This window comes from Tamandua tetradactyla, chromosome 2, assembly GCF_023851605.1.
Source record: "Tamandua tetradactyla isolate mTamTet1 chromosome 2, mTamTet1.pri, whole genome shotgun sequence".
Classification (NCBI taxonomy): Eukaryota; Metazoa; Chordata; class Mammalia; order Pilosa; family Myrmecophagidae; genus Tamandua; species Tamandua tetradactyla.
Window position 1 is genome coordinate 29466940 of NC_135328.1, and position 18953 is coordinate 29485892.

Consider the following 18953-nt stretch of genomic DNA (forward strand, 5'->3'; position numbering starts at 1 on the left):
AGCCCCATCTCACCTGACCCCCTGTGGGCTAAACAGTTCTGATAGGGAGGGAAACAGCTTACCACACATGCGCCCTCTCATCACCGAGCCTGGTCTGCAGAGGAGAACAGCCTTTTGTGTTTCCAGCGAATTGCTGTCAGCTACAAGCATTTCAGATGCAAGCTGAAAAGAATACATGGGCTCCTTATTGAGGATTGTTTTCAGTTGATTTGTGATAGAGTCCAGCGTCTTGATGAGTCGTTGCTGATTTTCCAATTCGAGGGTATCATTTCTTTCATCAGGTAATAGCACACTAGCTGAGATAAAAACAAAACAAAACATAACACACACACACGAATGGTGTTTCAGGAAGCCATGTGAAGTTAGTTTTTATGAAAATGGAAATAGTATATTAAAAATCTTTCCGGGAAAAAAGAAACCCTCAAATCAACTCAACCACCACTTATTAGAGCAATTGGATAATATTAAGAACCACACAATTGAAAAAAATTCTGTCCTGTACTGGACCTGCATCACTTTTGGGAGTTCGTCCCGATAGCATATTAAGTCGCTGTAAATTTCTGCATTTTAAAAACACGCCTTAGCCCATCATGCCAAGAGGAAAACGAAGCAGGGTGCTTTTTTGTTTTTGCCATGAGAATCAGAAAATGCATCTGTGCTGTTAAATAACCAACCATGACATGGCTGAGTGGATTGTGCTCTCCCTGATTCTCAGTTCCGGGGCTTTTCTTCATGATGATAACACATGGAAGATTTGGGAAATAGGTCTTCAACTAAGGCTTTCACACGCTATTGCTTTTTCAAATAGGTAGTCGAGTCTTACCTGTGATGTTAAAAGTTAACTTAATTTTGTGGTCAGACATTGAGATGCCTCTTGCGACCCGTGAAGATTTGACTTTGCCAGTGTCTGGGGGTGTTTCTTGCACAGCGTCTAAGAAGTCATCGTAAGAATAATCCAGTCTGTTCGCTGCACCCCAACCACCTGCGCCTGGACACAGGGGGCAGAGAAACAAATGGTCGTGCGGTTGCATCTTCCTCACCGCTTAAGTTCTAATGTTGAACCTAAGAGATATAGCTGTCCAAGTCAAACTGGCCTTGACCGTTTTCTACATTGTCCAGAACATACAGCATACAGATTTCAGGCTACAATCTTGTCTTGAAATTTTGGGGCACTTCATATTAAAGTTATATGGATTAGACAAAACGAAGAAAGAAAAGTCTTTATGGAGATACTAAGGCATTTAAACCATTCTATCTCTGAGTTAATTATCTTAGTTTAGGAGGTAGGGACCGAATTCTAGTACATTCCTATTTCCCTTCAGAGTTTGCTCCATTCTTTTTTATAATACCTACTTTGTGAGTTTAATGCTCTTAAACACACGTGCTTTAGGTGGAAATTATTCAAGAGATCAGCATTGTATTTTAAAGGTGAAGGGCAGTTTCTGCAGCATATAAGATTGATGCTCACGTAATTCAATTAGGCTAGCGGCAACATGGCTTCCCACAATTCTCTAGAGACACTAGATATCACAATGACTGAGCACATGGGTTACCCTGTGGCTTCTTCATGTACAGATGGATAATCTTAGCCAAGTCAGCCTCAGTTTCTTCAGTGTACAAGGGAGATAATGACTCTTACCTCAGAGGGGTGTCTGTGGAATAAGGGTCTTATATATATAAATAAACTATCTAGCACAGTAATTGACCCATAAAATCTTAGTAAATGTATTAATATTGTTCTGGGCATACTGTTGTTATGTTTATGTGCTTAAAAATCAAAATCTATTTATATAGGCCTGACCATTTGAGCTTTCATGAGATTTATTATAATTAATTTATGATTTTGGCTGTTAACATTTACTGGGGTTGAAACTTTTGCCTTTTCACTTAAACCTTTTCCCCACAAGTGTTATATAGCCATCATAAAAAAAGGAAAAAAAACAAGTGAACAGAGGGAACAATTAAAAAAGGCACCTATAATTCTACCACATAGAAATAACCACCGTTAACGTTTTATGCATGTTTTCTATGAATATATAAAGAATACACATTATATATACATATTTATATTTACACATGTAAATCACTATATATATATCTGGGATAAAACAAACAAAACACTCTTTTAACAAAACATGACTTTATGCATATTAATCTTTTTTTTAAAATTTTCTTAGCTCACCACATATCATGGCATTTCTGTGTCAAAAAAGATAAGCTCCCTGCATTATTTCTAATGACTGTATAGGCTAAACCACAAATTCTCTAACCTTGTCTCTGTTTATAGACTTTTAGGTTATCTCAGAATTCGAGAACATCCTTGTACATATAACATTTCATCAAATCGAAAACACCATCAATGAAGAGACAGTCCAATTTCAGAGATGTCAAAATGAAAAATGGACATCTTAAGAATTCATGAAAACAGGTACATCTTTGCACACTGGACTGACTTTTATCTTGGGAAATAGTCTAAGAAGCAGACTTTCTGGCTCTGAGCTTAATGAATGTTCTTAATCCTCCAGCTGCATATTGTCAACTGCCCTCCAATCTGTCCCCTCCATACAGTGCATGGGTACCATTCCTTTCCCTCCACTCTTGCCAACTGCAGGTATTATGATTATTACTCCTATTTATTAATCTGAAAGGTCAAAATTGACATCTCATTTATATTGGACTACATGAGTGTTACAAGGTCAAACCCATATTTCTTTGGCATGGGCAGGTTCCAAAAATTAGGCTGAGCACTGAGGAGACACTCAAGGAGGAGGGCTTAGCTCTTAGGATCCACGAGTACCACCTGCCCAGGCCTAAATTTTGCAAACATCAATGGGGATCCTCACTAGATGACATATATTGTCCATCTCATTGCCTTATGATAATAGCTATGTGCATCCTTGGACCCTCACATCCTACCCCAATGACCTAGGAGGGGCATCCTGGGTCATATGTAACAGAAGAGGCATTGTTACTCCAGGTGTGCCGCTGTCACCTTCCACTACCAGTGCCATTTTGTTTTTTCCAATCTAAAGCCTTAATTTTCAAAATGTTCACTGAATATAATGACCATTAAACATACTACCAAATTATGCAGCCATCCAAAAATATTTGAAGGATAAATTCATAAAAGAATTTTTCTAGTATGCTCTAATTTTCTGGAACATGTTTCTGATTTTGCATTCCAGTCTTGCAAATGATGGACACTCAATCATTTAATTACCAATTGCAAAGCCATTTTCGTAGTCATAATTATATTCCAGGCAATATTTTTTGGTCTGGTCCTCCAGTCTGCAGTCAATGTCATCGGCATCGCTACAGAATGATGGGACCTGTAAATTGAAAAAAGAGAGAGAGAGAGACAGAGAGGGTAAAATGTAAATCACATGTCTCTGCTGTGGATAAGTCTTTGCTCCCCTGGCCTCCCCAACCTGCCAGCAGGAGGGAAGTGAGGACCCACAGCTCTGCCGGCCCCTGGCATGACACCAAGCCCACCCTAGCCCCTCTCCTACAGCTTCCAACTGCTTGCAGATCATCAGGATAAGTCTCATGCTTTCTGTTATCCATGTCCATGACACTCATCACAAGAAGCCCAAGATTCCTAGATCTTCCCTTTTCTCAAAATTTTCACCCCCATATGGCTTGGTAGAATTCTTTTTTTGACCCTATCTCCCACCTCTCTGCAAGTCTCTAAAACCTCCCCCTTTCTCCTCTGAAAGTCAGTCAGTAATCAGCAAAAAATACTATTAATTTCCAATTCCGCTCTTAATGTTTCCTTGAGCTTTTGCTCTAAATGAAACTGGCTTTCCAGTTTTCTCAGTTGGTGAGCCTGGAAGTGGAAGAAGTGTCTTCCCTGCCTTTTTTGGGGGTGGGGGTAGGGGTGTGTGCATGGCCCGGGAATCAAACCTGGGTCTCCTGCATGGAAGGTGAGCATTCTACCACGGCACCACTCATGCACCCCTCCCTGCCTTTTATCGCCATTTCCAGATCATTCTTCTCACCTCCGTAAAACCCCATAGCTTTGAAGCTCGTGATATCAACTGTCCCTCTCACTGCCCCTCCCGCTCATAGCCTCTCACATCCTGAGTTACCCCCTCATTCCAAGAACATTAATAGCTGTTCCTCTTGTAATTCTTGGTGAATTCTATATCCACATAGCTGATCGTTTCACCACCCCAACTTCTCAGTTATTTTTCATCTTCTTACCTTCCAACCTTATTTTGTCCCCTTATGCCCACAGTCAATACCCCAAAACATTGTCAATACCAGGGTCTGCACCCTCTCCTACTCCCATGAATCCAACCATACTTGACCCCATCAGAACTTATAACCCACTCACCCTACCACTTTCCACTTTTCTCAGTCCTTCATGTCCTCACTTCCTTATTTACCCAGTTTAGAGTCCATGCCCAGCACCACGAATCACTCCTTTGCAGACACCCTCCTCAATGTGTTTGTCTGCAGAGCTCCTAACCCTGGTTAAATTAATTGTTTTGCTTTCTCCACACCTGAACCCACCTGATCAGTTATGGCTGGAGAGAAAACACAATCCTACTATATTTCTTTCAGATATATGCTTCCTTTCTCCTAGAAAATTGTTTTACACCATTTGCTCTCTGCTCAAATCTCCAAGAGCTTCTTTCCATCCTGCCTCTCAGCTGATCACCCTGCACCTTTTTTCACTGACAAAATAGAAGTTTCACATGCTTCCACCACTGCATGAAATCACTACCTTACACCTGTGCTCTTGTATACTCAGCCTTTCTTCCTGTGATGATGGGAGAACAATCTCTGTTCCTTCCTAAGTCTAAACCCTCTCATTCCCCAGCCCCATCCCCTCATAACTATACAAGGCCATCACTCACTCCATTGGCCACTTCTTTTTCCTAAATCATCAGGTCTCCCTTCTTTGCTGGATCATATACATAAGCATATTAATTTGCTATATAATATCACTCATATAAAACAAAAACCACACAATTCACAGCTCCTTTATTTCTCCTTTTTGAAGCAAAAAATTTAAAAATCCTCTTAGGAAGTTGGTCATACTCACTGTTTCTAATACCATCCCTACCAGTCTCTCCTGAACCCACTCCACTGAAATCTCTCTCCTCCAGGTCCAAACCACCTCGGTTTGCAAACTTGAGTTTGCTCTTAATCTCTGTTTTGCTTGCCCTATCATCAGAATCTGAACAGTTAATTACTCCATCCTCCTTGAAACCTGGTTTCCAGGTCAGCACACTCTCCCAGTTTCCCTCCTACATCACTGACCTCCTTCTTGGTCTTTGCTGATTTCTCTTTATCTTCTTAACCACCCAGCTCTGAGGATCAGTTCTCAAAATGCCTCAGATGCAATATTCTTGTACCATCCCTTGCCCCCAATTCTGCTTTATTTTAATCCATAGCATTATGCCATCTCACATGCCACATATAAGCTGCTTGTTAAATTGTTTATTGCCCATCTTGATTCATTAGTGTATGTAAATTCTGTGAGTGCATGGAGCTTTGTCTGCTTTGTTCACTTGTATATCCTTAGTGTTTGGGACAGGACACACATATTTACTAAATAATTGTTACATGAACCAATAAATAATATCACATTCTGACCTACTATGCCATCTTTAATTTGCTTAGACACTGAATCTAATGTACAAAATTACTTTCACACAATTTGCAATGTGGATTTGATTTAAGTTTTCTGTTTAATTTTAAAGAAGTCACCAGTTTGGGATAGGATATAATTGGTATGAGGTGTATTGCTCCCTCTTAAGTACAGATTTATAGTAATAGTAGCCTAATAAGTATACTTTTTCATTTTATCAGCAGTAACGACATTTTTTCTTATTTTTGGCATTTGGTTACATTGAAGGATTTAAATATTTTTTTCAACAAAGGGTTTTTGTATGAAATAGTAATCTTTTAAACAAGTTTACAAAGGTGCTTGGCACATAGCAAGCAGCCCTATAAAATGCTTATTAGCAGATAATATGCATCCCACTCTGGTCACATTCTGTATTTGGCCCTGTTAGAGGTTTAGATACATTTATAATCTGTTTTCTGCTTTCAAGATGGTCAGTACAATGAAATATAGATTGTGCGTTCCCTGACACTGAAAGAGTCCTAAACAGAAATGTATGAAAAAGAAAATCCTTTTCATGTTCAGAGATCTCATCAAAAAAGAAACACAATCTACAATGTTTGGCATTGTTGTCAGGCTTTAAATAGTCAATCAGTCATCCTTAAGCCATGTGGGCAATAAGCTTCTGTGACTTTCTGATTCAGGGTGTTAAAAAAAGTTTTTTTTTTTTTAAAGTTTTAATACAGATTTACTCGTAATTCACTCCAGAAAGTCTAAAACTCATGAGCAAATTTTAAATATTAGGAACATCAATTCTAAATATTAGGAGCCACGAAAAAGAAGGAAATAATTGGGACAAAGAATTTCAGTTGCAAATGACCAAGAGAGGCTATGAGAGGCTCAGTAGTGTCCTTTAAATTATGACAACCAATAAAGGAAGACTCCTGACATACCATTTTCCCCAGGGTAGTCTCAAAAGCTTCAGAAAACTTCTTCAGCAGATCCGTGTCATCACAGCGAGTTGCTTTGTAAAGCATCTCAAAGGACTTGAAGCCATGATTTGCAAAACGTTTTACTGGAAAATGTTGGACAAAACAGCTTCAAATCAAACAGCTTCGATTAGTGTGTTCAAAGCAAAGATATAATTTTCTATGGAATAATTATAATTAGAAATTTTAATTCTATTATGATTTATGGGATTATTATAAAAACCAAAGATGACAGTTAAGAAAAGTTCCTAAGCATGAATTCATCACAATACCAAAAGGCGTCGAAAAATTTCTAAGTGTGGTGTGCGACATTATCCTTAGAAGTGTAATTTACACATAGATGAATTTCTCCTCCGATCAGAGGTCTGCATGAATTAGACTCAACAAGATGCCCCAAAATACTCTTATATAATAAAATTCTTCTGTCTTAATCTCTGAAAGAAGTGTGTAATACTGGTTGTATTTACTTCCCTAATTTGGAAAAAACACAGGTGAAGTAGGTTTTCATATTTTTCTGAGACACTGGCATTTAAACTTCATCTGTGGAAAATGGATAAAAAATTCACTCCAGACTATATCTGTTTATACTAGACAAAGAGATTGGTTATTCCTATAACAATGTTACAGAACAGTTCAATCTGTACCTAAATCAAGTCTAACGAGAATGCAACTGTCCTATATCATTTCATCACTAGATCAGATTTTAAATAGAAGCCCTTCTGCAGAATTTGAGACTATGCCTTACATTCAAGTTTATGGGTCAAGAACTACATGCTGCTAAGTCTCTTCAAATATTTCTGGCAAACAAAAAAAGAAATGGCCAAGATGATTTTGCCTTAGATGAATCTTGTCCTATAGCAATTCAATCTTTGACAAGATTCCTGTGGACCAATAGTTTAAATTCAGGGAAAAGCAGTCCTTTTGTCCACACATCTTTGGAATTGCTGGCACCAAACCTAATTCCAAGCTTCCTCTTTAATGCTTTGGAAATATACACACACACACTTGTCTTCACATACACTGATGGAGTTCAAGATAAAATTAGAACTTACTAGCACAGTCTGGCCACTCAGTGGAATATGGAGGATTCCAGATACCATCTTCATAAGAACAGTAATACTTTTCAGTAGACCCTTCTGTGAAGTCATAGCCCTCCAAGCAACTTAATGTGCAGTTCACTCCGGTACTATCTTGAGTACATATAAAATCCCCATTTACAGGTGTGAATGGAACTTCACAAGGAGAATCTGTGCAAAAACACTGCATTATTCCTATAAAGTGGTATGTGTAGTATATATTATATTCCAGAAGCCTAAGCTGAGTTGTGAAAAGGTTGCCTCTGGTCCACCCCTATTCCTCAAAAAACTTTCACCATAAACCAATAGGATAGGAACGTGGCAATGTCCGCTTTTTGGTTCCTGGGTAGGCATACCCTGAAAAGCTGCCCTATGCATAATCAGAGGTGGTACATACATCTTTTATGAAAAACTCAAAGTATTTCTGATTTGGGGCTGTTATTTTTGGCATTTCCTAATAAAAATGAAAACTTGGTAACATTGTGCAGCAAATAAATGCTCAGAATCTGTCTCTCCCAGCACTCAACGTAGGATCATGACAATATTATTTTGCAGCCTCAGAGAAAGTGTTAAGAAAATGTTCATTTAAGTCTAGAAATGATTTCTAGTTATCAGGAAGGCAAGTAATGACTACCGGAAGCCTAAGTAAAATCTATCACTCTACTAACTTTAAAACTCTACTGCTCATAGCTTATTTTCTTTCACAAAATAGAGGGCTATAGCAACCACACATATTGAGTGTTGATTCGATTTCTGGGGGGGCTTTTAAAGAGAATACCTTGTATGACAATGTGGATGTCACACGTCTTGCTATTGCCCGATGGGTCAGTGGCTGTATAGTGCACTATGGTGTCGCCCTGAGGGAAAAGGTCCCCCGGTGTGTGACTTCTGGTGATGACCAATACCGACCCTACGAAGGAAAGAAGGGGGTGGATTTTGGGGTTATCTGGTCTGTAGTCGCATTACTTTTTCCTTATTTGAGTGAAGTTTGATCTTCTCTTCATACAAATCACCTGGGGTATTATATTGACATTGATTTGGCCACTAACCAAAGGCCCAAAACAATCTTTATTTCATAACATAGAAACAGTAGACTCAGAGGCCCCGTTAAATTAAGGCATTCAGGCTAAACAAGTGATTTGCCTTGATAGGCCGGTCCGGCCATTGGGACTTTAAGACATCTACTCAATTTGCATTTTGAATGTTGTTTTCTGGGTTTTAGTGCTAGCTTTAAAGTGAATTTCAGTAATATTTGCTCATTTCCCCCCTATCTTTTGACGATTTCTTATAATTTATTTGACAAATATGTAAGAACTGAGTTTGAATATATATTACTATGCTAGAAACACTTTCCTAATAAAATTGAGTTTCTGCCTTCAGGATACTATATGCTTGGAGACTCACTAAATTTATCAGAATACATTCAAGTACAGTAGCCTGCACAGGGATAATAAATGCCCCCTGAACAGTAAATGAAGGGAAAATCCCTTGGCTAAGCAAGCTTAATAACGTTAAATTCTCTTTCATTATCCTAGCCCTAAAACACGTTATCTTACATAATTATTCATTCTACTTAGGTCGTTATAGTTCGCTTTCCATTTCATTTTTATCCTGTTCTGAAGGTTTGTTTTTTTTTTAAGCAAAATATGATTCAAAGCCCCTGCCTTGTTACCTGAGTTGTCCGAGAACTGAGGCTCGTCCCAGGTGGCGGCATGCTCCTTGTCTGAGACCTGGATGGGCGGTGGGGACCGGCACCGGTCTATAACAGGTGGTTCCACGTCTGCACAACAGGAAATCAGAGAAAGAAGTCTCAGCTGATACTGAACAGGGAGGCGAGGGTTTGCAAGAGGCCACTGACATCCCCTTGTGCTGGTAAGACATGGGGTCCACCCTAAGCGCCTTGGATAATGAGGTCTGTTTTACTCAGGATCCCTGCAGAACCTCAAAAGAAAGTGCTGCCTCTTGCTACTCTGCTTTCAGTCTATTGACAAAATACCAGGGTTTCTAAAATAACTGAACAGAGCTGGGCAAAAGGCAATATGGATGTGGCAGGCATTTGATTTGTGGAGAACGGACTCACCTGGAAGTGAAAAGGTATGCTTCAGCTATGTCAAGGAGATATGTAAAAGTCTTGAAATGAAATGATTTAATGTATTGAATTTTAAATAAACAGTAAAATTAGATCTGCGGCATAGATAGGAAAATGCCAACATGTTATTATTGATCTAGTTTTGACAGGGAGCTTTCTGTGTGTTAGACACTAGTTCAAATTGTTTACATATTTTAACTACTTAAAAACCTCATAATAACCCTAGGAGCTAGTACATTTATTATTCCTATTTTTAAATGGAAAACTGAGAACGGGAGAAAAATGGTGATGGTGGAGTGACACAGAGAATGTTTAACAAATGAGTATGACTATTGAATCATTATATTGATATTTCTTTTAATCTCCAGTGTCTGGGAGCAGCTAGTAGTAAAACCTAAAAATGTGGACTTATAACCCATACCAAGCTCTGAAATCTTTTCTACAACTAATTGTTGTGATGTGCTTTGACATTTACTGCTTTTTTGTCTATATGTTATTTTTCATATAAGAAAAAAAGTCGATTGTGAAGATAAAGAAACAAAATTAAAACATAAAAATGCATTTAAAAAAGATTTTATGGTAGATAGAAGGTATGTAGGTTTGAAAGAGAGCAGCTTGAACCAGTTTCAGTGTCAGCAGGAAAAATAAGTAGAAAGGGAGTCACTGAAAATAAAGGAAAAAGAGAGAACAAAGTCCCTGGGTATTAGATTATTTGTGTGAATCTACTCAAATATATTTGAAGAAGACTTACCAATAACCTTGACATGGAAAGTACAGCTGGCTTGGTTGCTGGACTGGTCAGTTGCTGTGTACGTGATGGCAACATCACCAATCGGGAAAAGGAAGGGTGGGGTAAAAGCTGGATGGACGTGGACTGATACCTTTTAAAAAATAAATAATGATACTAATGTTAATATTGATAGTATATTCTTCGTTTTGGATTTACATATTATTGGTAGAGCCATATCAACACATGAGAAGAATGCTTCGTATAAAGGGAAAAAGAAAAAAAATCAGGCATAGCCTTTGCTATTTTCTTGCTAGAGTATTCTATATACATAGTTCACAGAGTTGGCATGCCAGTACACATGAAATGTTACACTTTGTTTTATAAACATAACATCTTAAGGTATTTTTTTCATGCTATTACACAGCCCTTAGAACTTAAGAATGCTTTTAAATGCCTCCAAAATATCTTGTAGAATGAATATATGATGATTTGTTTCAGAAAATATGTTAAAGGACATTTAATTTGTCCTTTATTTGGTTCCAAATTTTACTGCAGAGGAGTTTTACACAGATAATTTTTAAATATTTTGATTATTTACTTATGATAGATTTCTAAAGACCAGAATTATTAGCCTAAAAATCATTACCATTTTACTGACAGACAGTATTAAATTTCATTCCTAGAGCATGGTAACAATTTACATTCTTGTAGTCAATGTCTGAGAGTGTCAGTGTCAAAATTCCCTAATCTATATTGAATGTCATCGTTTTTTTGTAAGCCAAAAATATGGCAACTGGTCATTATTTTAATTTGCAGTTCCTTAATTCTTATATTAAGATTAAATTCTCATATATCTTCTTTTTGAATCATATGTTTTTCTTCTTAGCCCATTTGAAAATAGTGATGTAATGAAAAATAAATTTATATCTAGACAAATTTGAGGCATTTTTCTCTAGTTGTCTGTCTTTAAATTTAGAAATTTTTAGAAGTACAAATTTTAAAAATACTTTTATAGCCAAATGTGAGTATCTTTCACAGCAATTTGTAAAAGTTTTCAAATAAGTTCAGAAAGTCACTGATTGAGTGGTTTGATAAGCATCTAATTATACTTGACTATAGCTTTTTTTTACAATATCATTTAATAATTTAAAAATAACGTTGCAATGGCTGTATGTAAGATAGATTTGCAACATTAATGAAAAACAACCAAAACCTAAATGAATCTCAGATAATTTTCCATATCATGACAGTTTCCCATAAGCATCCTGGGGAAAAAAAAGGACAGATTATCTAAAAGGGGAAAAGATCTCTGAGGCATTAAATGCTAGCCTGGAAATGGGATATTCTACATATAAAGGCTCTGTGAAAATATTATCCATATTTGTTCTTTCAAAAAAAAAGTTTCTAAGCATTCCAGCCAAGAGATGAATAAAAATAAATCCCTCACTAGTGGGGAAAGTCATGGTTTGAATGGAACGCCAGCAAACACCAAAACTATGTAAGTACAGTCTTAGTCTGAAACACTGTGGTAAATGTGGTTGCAAGATAGATATCAAAGGCTATAATTTTTGAAGGGAACATACACAATATAAAAAAACGAATAATTAACTAATAAGAAATTAGAATTAAAATTCCATAAATTTACCAGCAAAAGCTCAAGTGGTTAAAAAACAAAACTGGTAAGTTGCTGATTTTACTTAGAAGAAATGATACAGACAGTCTTAGTTTTTGCCACAGCAAATTAGATGATTATAGGTTTCTATATGTTTAAAACATTATTACAAAATGGTTGAATTTATTCCTTCCCTATGCAACTGCAGCTAAAGTCTCAAAACTGAAGGTCTAAAAAGATACCTCAAAGATGGACAAATCGCCAAGCAACTTACACACAAGTGGATAAACTGGCCCAGCTACCCTAGTACCCATCACCTAACCACATTAGCAGAGAATCTTTAGGGAAGCAGGAGAATTCACTTAAATAGGGAGTAGATGCCCTTGGAGAAGAGCGTTGTGATGTTTCCTCTTTCTCCTCCTTGGGGAAGAGAAAGGGAGAATGAATGCCTCAAATCAAGGGGCTGGGCTTCAGAGAACCACTCCTGGACCTTTGGAATTGGGGACAGGATACTGATAAAGAAGATCAGCACTTCATTTTCAGGCTGGATGCTTTCTGGGCAGTACAAACTCAAAGAATCACCTTGGTACTTGAAGTGCCAACAGAGTTCCTGGGTGGCACTCATCCCTTGTAGTTCAGGGGCATATGAGAACATACATTGGTACCTTCTTCTCTCCTGGTGAATTGTGGGGAGGCTGGCTGTGGCTCAGTCTGAACTTGTACTCCTTGGCATGGAGAAAACATATAGGCCAAGGGGAAGACAGCAGTGCATATGTTATCCTGCTTGTGGCCTGCTGTATATGTGTTAAGAGGTGGTTGCATACATCAAAGGACCTGATGTGAAGGAGTGGACAGAAAATTCCCCACCAGAGGTTATCTCCATGTCAAGGAATTTCTCAGGGGGACCCTTGCAGGGGTTTCTGCAAATCTATACATGCACTGGATGAGAGAGCCCACATTTGAAGGCTTCCTTCTCAGAGTGTATCAGCATTAAAGAGAGGTCCACAACAGACTTTTGAACCTCTCCTCAATAATATTTCTTTCCAGGTGTATTAGTTCCTTATTTTTTTTTTTGCCACAACTAATTACCACAAACTCAGCAGTTTAAAACAACATAAATTTATCATCTTACATTTTTTTAGATTAGAGCTCCAAAATAGGTCTTCCAGGTTTAAAATCAAGGTGTCCACAGGGATGTCTTCTTTGGGGCTTCTCTAGGGGAAAATCTTTTCCCCTACCTTTTCTAGCTTCTAGACCTACCTGCATTTCTCAGCTCATGGCTGCTGCTTTCCTCCATCTTCAAAGCCAGCAATGGTTTGTTGAGTCCTTCTCACCTAACATCCTTCTGCCTTAGCACCTCTCTCTGACCAAAGCTGGTGTCTTTGTTTCCCTGGGTTGGCTTAACAATAGGAATTTACTGGCTTGTGGTTTCAGAGGCTAGAAGACTTGCTTCCTCCCAGGGTTTGTCCACTGGCTGGCTGGCAATCCTTGAGTTCCTTGGTCTTTCTGTCACATGGAGTTGACTTCCAGCTTCTGCTCCTCCATGTGTCTTTCTCTTCATAAAGCCTCCAGTTATAGGATTAAGGCCCACCCTCAGTAAGTGGGCCATATCTTAACTAAAGGTAGCATCTCAAAGTGTCCTAATTATAGAGTCTACACTGACAGGGATAGATTAAGATTAAGAACATGTTCTTCTTTTTCCCCCTTATGTATAAATAATTCAACTGACCATAGCTGGGGAGAGTCTCCTCTTTTAAGGATTCATTTGATTAGGTTGGATCCACCCTAATAAAATCCAGGATACTCTCCCCAGCTCAAGTTCCCTAACTTAATCATATCTGCAAAGTCTCTTTGTCATATGAAGAAACATAAACACAAATTCTGGGAATTAAGATTTGGACATCTTGGGGGGAAGGGCATTTTTCTGCCTATAGACCAGCCCTGAACCTAGAGAACACAAGGGGGGTGGGTAGATAATAGAGAAAGAGATCAGCCTCCCATTCTAAGGCACTCATACCAGCTCTGAATTGCGGGGAGGACAAAACTATGACATGGATGGAAGACTCAAATCCTCATTTAACTTTCAAGACTCTTCTTGTTAATCCGTGAGAGAGGTTTTAACTATGGAAAGAAACTATTATATACCCCAAAGCAACCAAAGCGTGTATCTGGAGAATAATAGTTGTTTTCTATTAGTGCCCCCTCCTAATTCAGACTATTCAAAATAAACTACACAAGTATAGTTTGATGATTTTATATATATATATATAATTTAGCATCCTACTTTACCACCAAGAAATTTCCCATTTTGAAAACTTAGGAAATAGAGATAAGGACAAAGACTTAGTACACGGATGTTCACTTCCTTCAGTATCATCAGTTCTTTCCTTCCTTTTTATCCAGCTCAGATTTCAAGGTCTATTAATACAATAATCTTTTAAAAAAATTTTTTTTGCCAGTAGTCTATACTGCCATGCCTCTGTCTTTTTTGTTGCAATTCTCTGTATTCAAGACAAACCCAATTATCTGCTTTGTCTCATGTTTGTACCAGAGAAGTGTATCATTTCTAGAGAAATTCACACAATAGGGCAGATTAATCTCTATAAATTAATGACCCCAAAACGTGAATGGGCCCCCAATAGTATCCAATAGTCCTACTGTATTCTCTAGTCTCCTCTCTCTTCTCCTCAAAATGACTCTTTCAAAACTTTTCATTCTCCTGAAACTCAAAACTTTCACTTTTGGTTAGTCCCTCTAATTATGTTTTGGGCCTGAACACCTTCTCACAAGGCATACACAACGGACTGTCTCCTCTCTTCCTTGTGTATTCAACTTTCCCCATCTCAACTGGGTTCTTTCCATTACTATTTCTATTTTTCAAGCACATTCAAGTTCTTTCCTCATGAGGGAGGCAGAACCATTGGCCTCCCAAAGATGTCCACATCCTAATCCCTGGAACCTGTGAATATGTCACCTCACATGGCAAAAGGAACTTTAAAGATGTGATTAAGTTAAGGTTCTTGAGATGGAGACATTATTCTAGATTATCTGGATGGGGCCAGTGTCATAACAAGGGTCCTTAGAGGGAATCAGGAGGGTTGGAGTGGAAAGAAAAAGATGTAATGAATAAATTGGAGCTTGGAGTGATGTGGCCATAAGCCAAAGTATGCTATACCCTTTAGAAGCTGGAAGAAGCAAGGAATGGATTTTCTCCAGAGCCTCCAGAAGAAATGCAGGTCTGGCAACACCTTGATTTTAGCCCTGTAAGACATATTTCAGAGTTTTGACATCTACAACTGTTAACTTTTGTTTGTTTTAAACTTTTACCATTCACTTTTTTCTTGGCATGGACAGACTCAGTGAATTGAACCTTGGTCTCTGGCATGGCAGGTGAGAATTCTGCCACTGTCCCTTTTGTTTGTTTGAAGTCACTGAGTTTGTGCAATTTGTTATAGCTGCAACAGGAAACTAATACACTCCCCATATCCAAACCCTCTCTTTATTCCCTGATTCTCCTGTTATTGCCTCCTCCCTCTCCAGACAAATTTAAAAGGATGGCCTATAGTTGATGTCTTCATTTCAACAATAAGATTCACTCCTCAATTCACTCATCTGTCATTTACTTCTGTGACCACCATGTTAGTAAGTCCAGGGAACACTTTTCTTCCTTCATTGAAACTGGTCTTCTGGTGTTTCCCATTTCAATAAATGGCATCACAGTCTATGAGTTATAGAAGCCACATATCTAGGATATCATACCTGATCTTTCTATTCCCCCATCCTATATCTAACCCATCACCACTCACATCAATTTTAACTTCTGTTCAAAACTACCCACTTTTCTACATATCCATGGCCAACACCCCAATATAAACTCTCTTTGTACTTCTCTTGAACTACAGCAATAACCTCCTAACTGCTTTTCCTACATGCAAATCTCTACAGGGCAGTCAGAGTGAAATTTGTGAAATACAGATCTGATCACGTAGCTCCTTTAATGGCTTCCTGATGTTCTTAAACCCCTTCTCATGGGCTTCTCAGGTCTGTACGGTCTGGCCTCTTTCAAAATCTCCATATTATCTCTTAGCATGTGTACCCATGTCCTCTCCTGTCCAGTCACACTGGCTTCCTTTGAGTCCAGAGCATCCATTCTGCTGCTCTCTGCCATAAGGAGTTTGCATATGCAATCCCTTCTGCCTAGAATGATCTTCATTCTCTCCCACATTCATTCCAACCCATTGTTCAGATTTCAGGTCAAGCATTAGTTTCTCAAGGAAGCCTTCCCTGACCTCCCATATCACAGTGAATTTTTTACTATGTCTTTACAGCACCCCCACCTCTTCTCTGTAGCATATATTGTAGTTGGAATTATTAGGTACAGTTACTCCATTTCTGCTTACTACTAAATTCTATCTCAGTTTTTGCTCACCATCACATTTCAATGTCTAACAAAATGGCTGGAACTTAGAAGCTGCTCAATAAATACTGAAGAAGTGAATGACACATGAATGGATATTCTGCATTGGGTAAAATGTTAATTTCCCTGTGTGGATTTTTTCTTTCCAATGTTTTGGCAGAGCTGTTCTGAAGTCCACTGAATCAGGGAAAGTTCCATGTTTCCAACTTGGTTGGTGGACTTGTGGTTTAATGAGGATTTATGCCCCCTTGATTTTCATTTCCTGTCTCTGAAATTCCCACTGAAGTGGTCAAAGAAATTCTACACCCAGAGATACTTCCCTTTATATACGGGGTGCAGCGGCTTAAAATAACATAGGGGCTGTGCATTGTGTCATGATGTCTTAGCATCTCTGCTACTGGGTCCCTCTGACATCAGCTTTTACAAGATAAGCAGCTTCTCCCTTTCCTTCCCATGTCCTAACTGGGTTTATGTCCCTGTAAAAGTCAAATATGAACTTTCCAAACTCTATCCTTGCTTCACAAACTTCTACAAGTCCACCATGTAACCTTATAAAGGCCCAGTACCCAGGTGCCCTGTATCCTTCCGCTCCCTCCACCCCGCGTGGTTGAGCCTACATCCCCAAAGTGTTTCCTGTGTGACCCTGGCAGCTGAACCATGCCCCTCTGTTCTAGGCCCCATAAGAACTAATAGACATTTCCAAATTATATTATGGAGCTTGCAAAGTCCCCCACTCGTATTTTATATTTGTTTCTAATCTTTAAACAATGAGACTCCTAACTAGGCCAAGGACTCGGCCTCCAAAACGCAGAAGGCAAGTTCTTCTGGAATATCTTCAGTTCCCACTTGTCTCTGTTCGAGATTCCTTGAATTCTTACACTGGATATCTGGTTACAATTCCTTAACCCATCAGGTTAAAGGAGATGGGGAGGAAGTTAAGGGAAATGGGGAGGAAGTTAGATCATATTAAAAGGAGAATTTTGTTTTGCTACACTTTCTTCTGTGTGTTTTAGGAAGCTGCTGTGACAAGGGTATCTGCATCTGAATTCTCCAGCCTTGCAAGCAGGAATGTGGCCCAAGAAAGCAGGCATGTAGGACAGGTAGAATGAAATAGGGAAGAAAGAAAACCAAAATGATAATGCATTATTGAGTTGTTCATCCCAGTGCACATGTTTGAGTTCACAGGAACCTAATGAAAGATGTCTCAGAATTGTCCACCCAGAAGAGGAAAGGGGGAAAGACTTTATCCATCAACTGCCATCCGCCACAGGCATTAACTCCCCAAGCCCCACAAAAGGACCTCAGATGAGCCCCACAGGGCAGGCAGTGAGCAGCCCACAGAGGAGGTCAAAGGTAAAGCACTGTTTGATTGAGCAAAGCTGGTCACAGCCTTCATGGAACGGGCTGTAGCAGGCATGGAAGGAGCAAAAAATAGATCAGAGAGGAACTGGAAATGGTGCACAAGAGGTTTCCTACAAAGGGCTCATGTGCTGCCCATGACTTCAGGATATTCTTTAGTGAATACAACAGCACAACAAATCCATGGATTGGAAAGTTTCCATTTTAGAGATTTTATCAGTGATTTCTAATTAAAAACTCAGGTCCAATCATTTCCCCATCAGATGAGGTGTTCAACATTTGTGGAAATATTCTACAGAGTACTGTGGTCATTAAAGTTGTAGCAAATGCACACACATTTAAGGGTATTCAGAATCCATTTGAAAAAGGATGCCAATGTTTGTCCCAGCCTTACCTTTTCACCAGAGTTGTCTATAGCTATTGGGGTTTGCCAGGTAATATTAGCAGAGTCTTGCTGTTCCTCAGTCTTAGCCTCGATGTCCTTAGGACAGGTGATTTGGGGCGCCTCCACATCTGACTCAGAAAACACACAGGTCAATCAATATATTGGTATTCAGTTCGAAGGCAGTTAACAAAGAGGTGAAAAATACAATCATATTAACTTTTTATGACTTTTTTTTTTGCATACTTGTCATAATTATCAAAAATTTTTGCGTGCTACCTCAGCATCCATCTTACTTTGGCTAAGCCACTTGCCTCAACACTGATCTTTGGCCTAGTTACTAAGCAGTTCTCCAGCTCTGAGGCATAAATTCCCCTAGAGCCCAAAACCACATCTGTGGCCCCCACTCCCACACCTCACCCCAAACCCACGGCTGGTCCCAAAGGATAAACTAACTATTCCCATTACTCTCAGACCTTCAGATCTTTCTCTCTTTGCATATGTTTGCTTTAAAGTAACCAATCTTTGACTTCTGCAGGAAATCTGCAAATCTCTACTCTTGGACCACAGTAAAGGCACAAGCCCATGGGGATCCCTTTCACTCTGCCTGGGTGCTCCCCACCTGCTTGGCTGAGCTCACCCACACCAGGTGATCATACTTTATGTCAATCTTTCATGGCACCCCCTCCTCTCTCTGGGGTCCGTGGATAACAGACTATCTTTT

The 18953-nt window shown here is 38.9% G+C and overlaps 1 protein-coding gene across 2 annotated transcripts in view; it reads right to left on the reverse strand.

Moving 5' to 3' along the window:
- The window catches only part of SVEP1 (sushi, von Willebrand factor type A, EGF and pentraxin domain containing 1), a 208188-nt gene that overhangs the window by 96686 nt on the left and 92549 nt on the right, over positions 1–18953 (reverse strand). For both annotated transcript variants that reach the window (XM_077141639.1, XM_077141631.1), the window contains exons 8-16: positions 18242–18360; positions 10481–10610; positions 9313–9420; positions 8419–8550; positions 7617–7811; positions 6529–6650; positions 3221–3329; positions 824–988; positions 63–296 (exon numbers count right to left, since the gene is read on the reverse strand). In XM_077141639.1, coding sequence (XP_076997754.1) covers positions 63–296; positions 824–988; positions 3221–3329; positions 6529–6650; positions 7617–7811; positions 8419–8550; positions 9313–9420; positions 10481–10610; positions 18242–18360 — 1314 coding nt within the window. The remainder of the gene's footprint in view (positions 1–62; positions 297–823; positions 989–3220; positions 3330–6528; positions 6651–7616; positions 7812–8418; positions 8551–9312; positions 9421–10480; positions 10611–18241; positions 18361–18953) is intronic.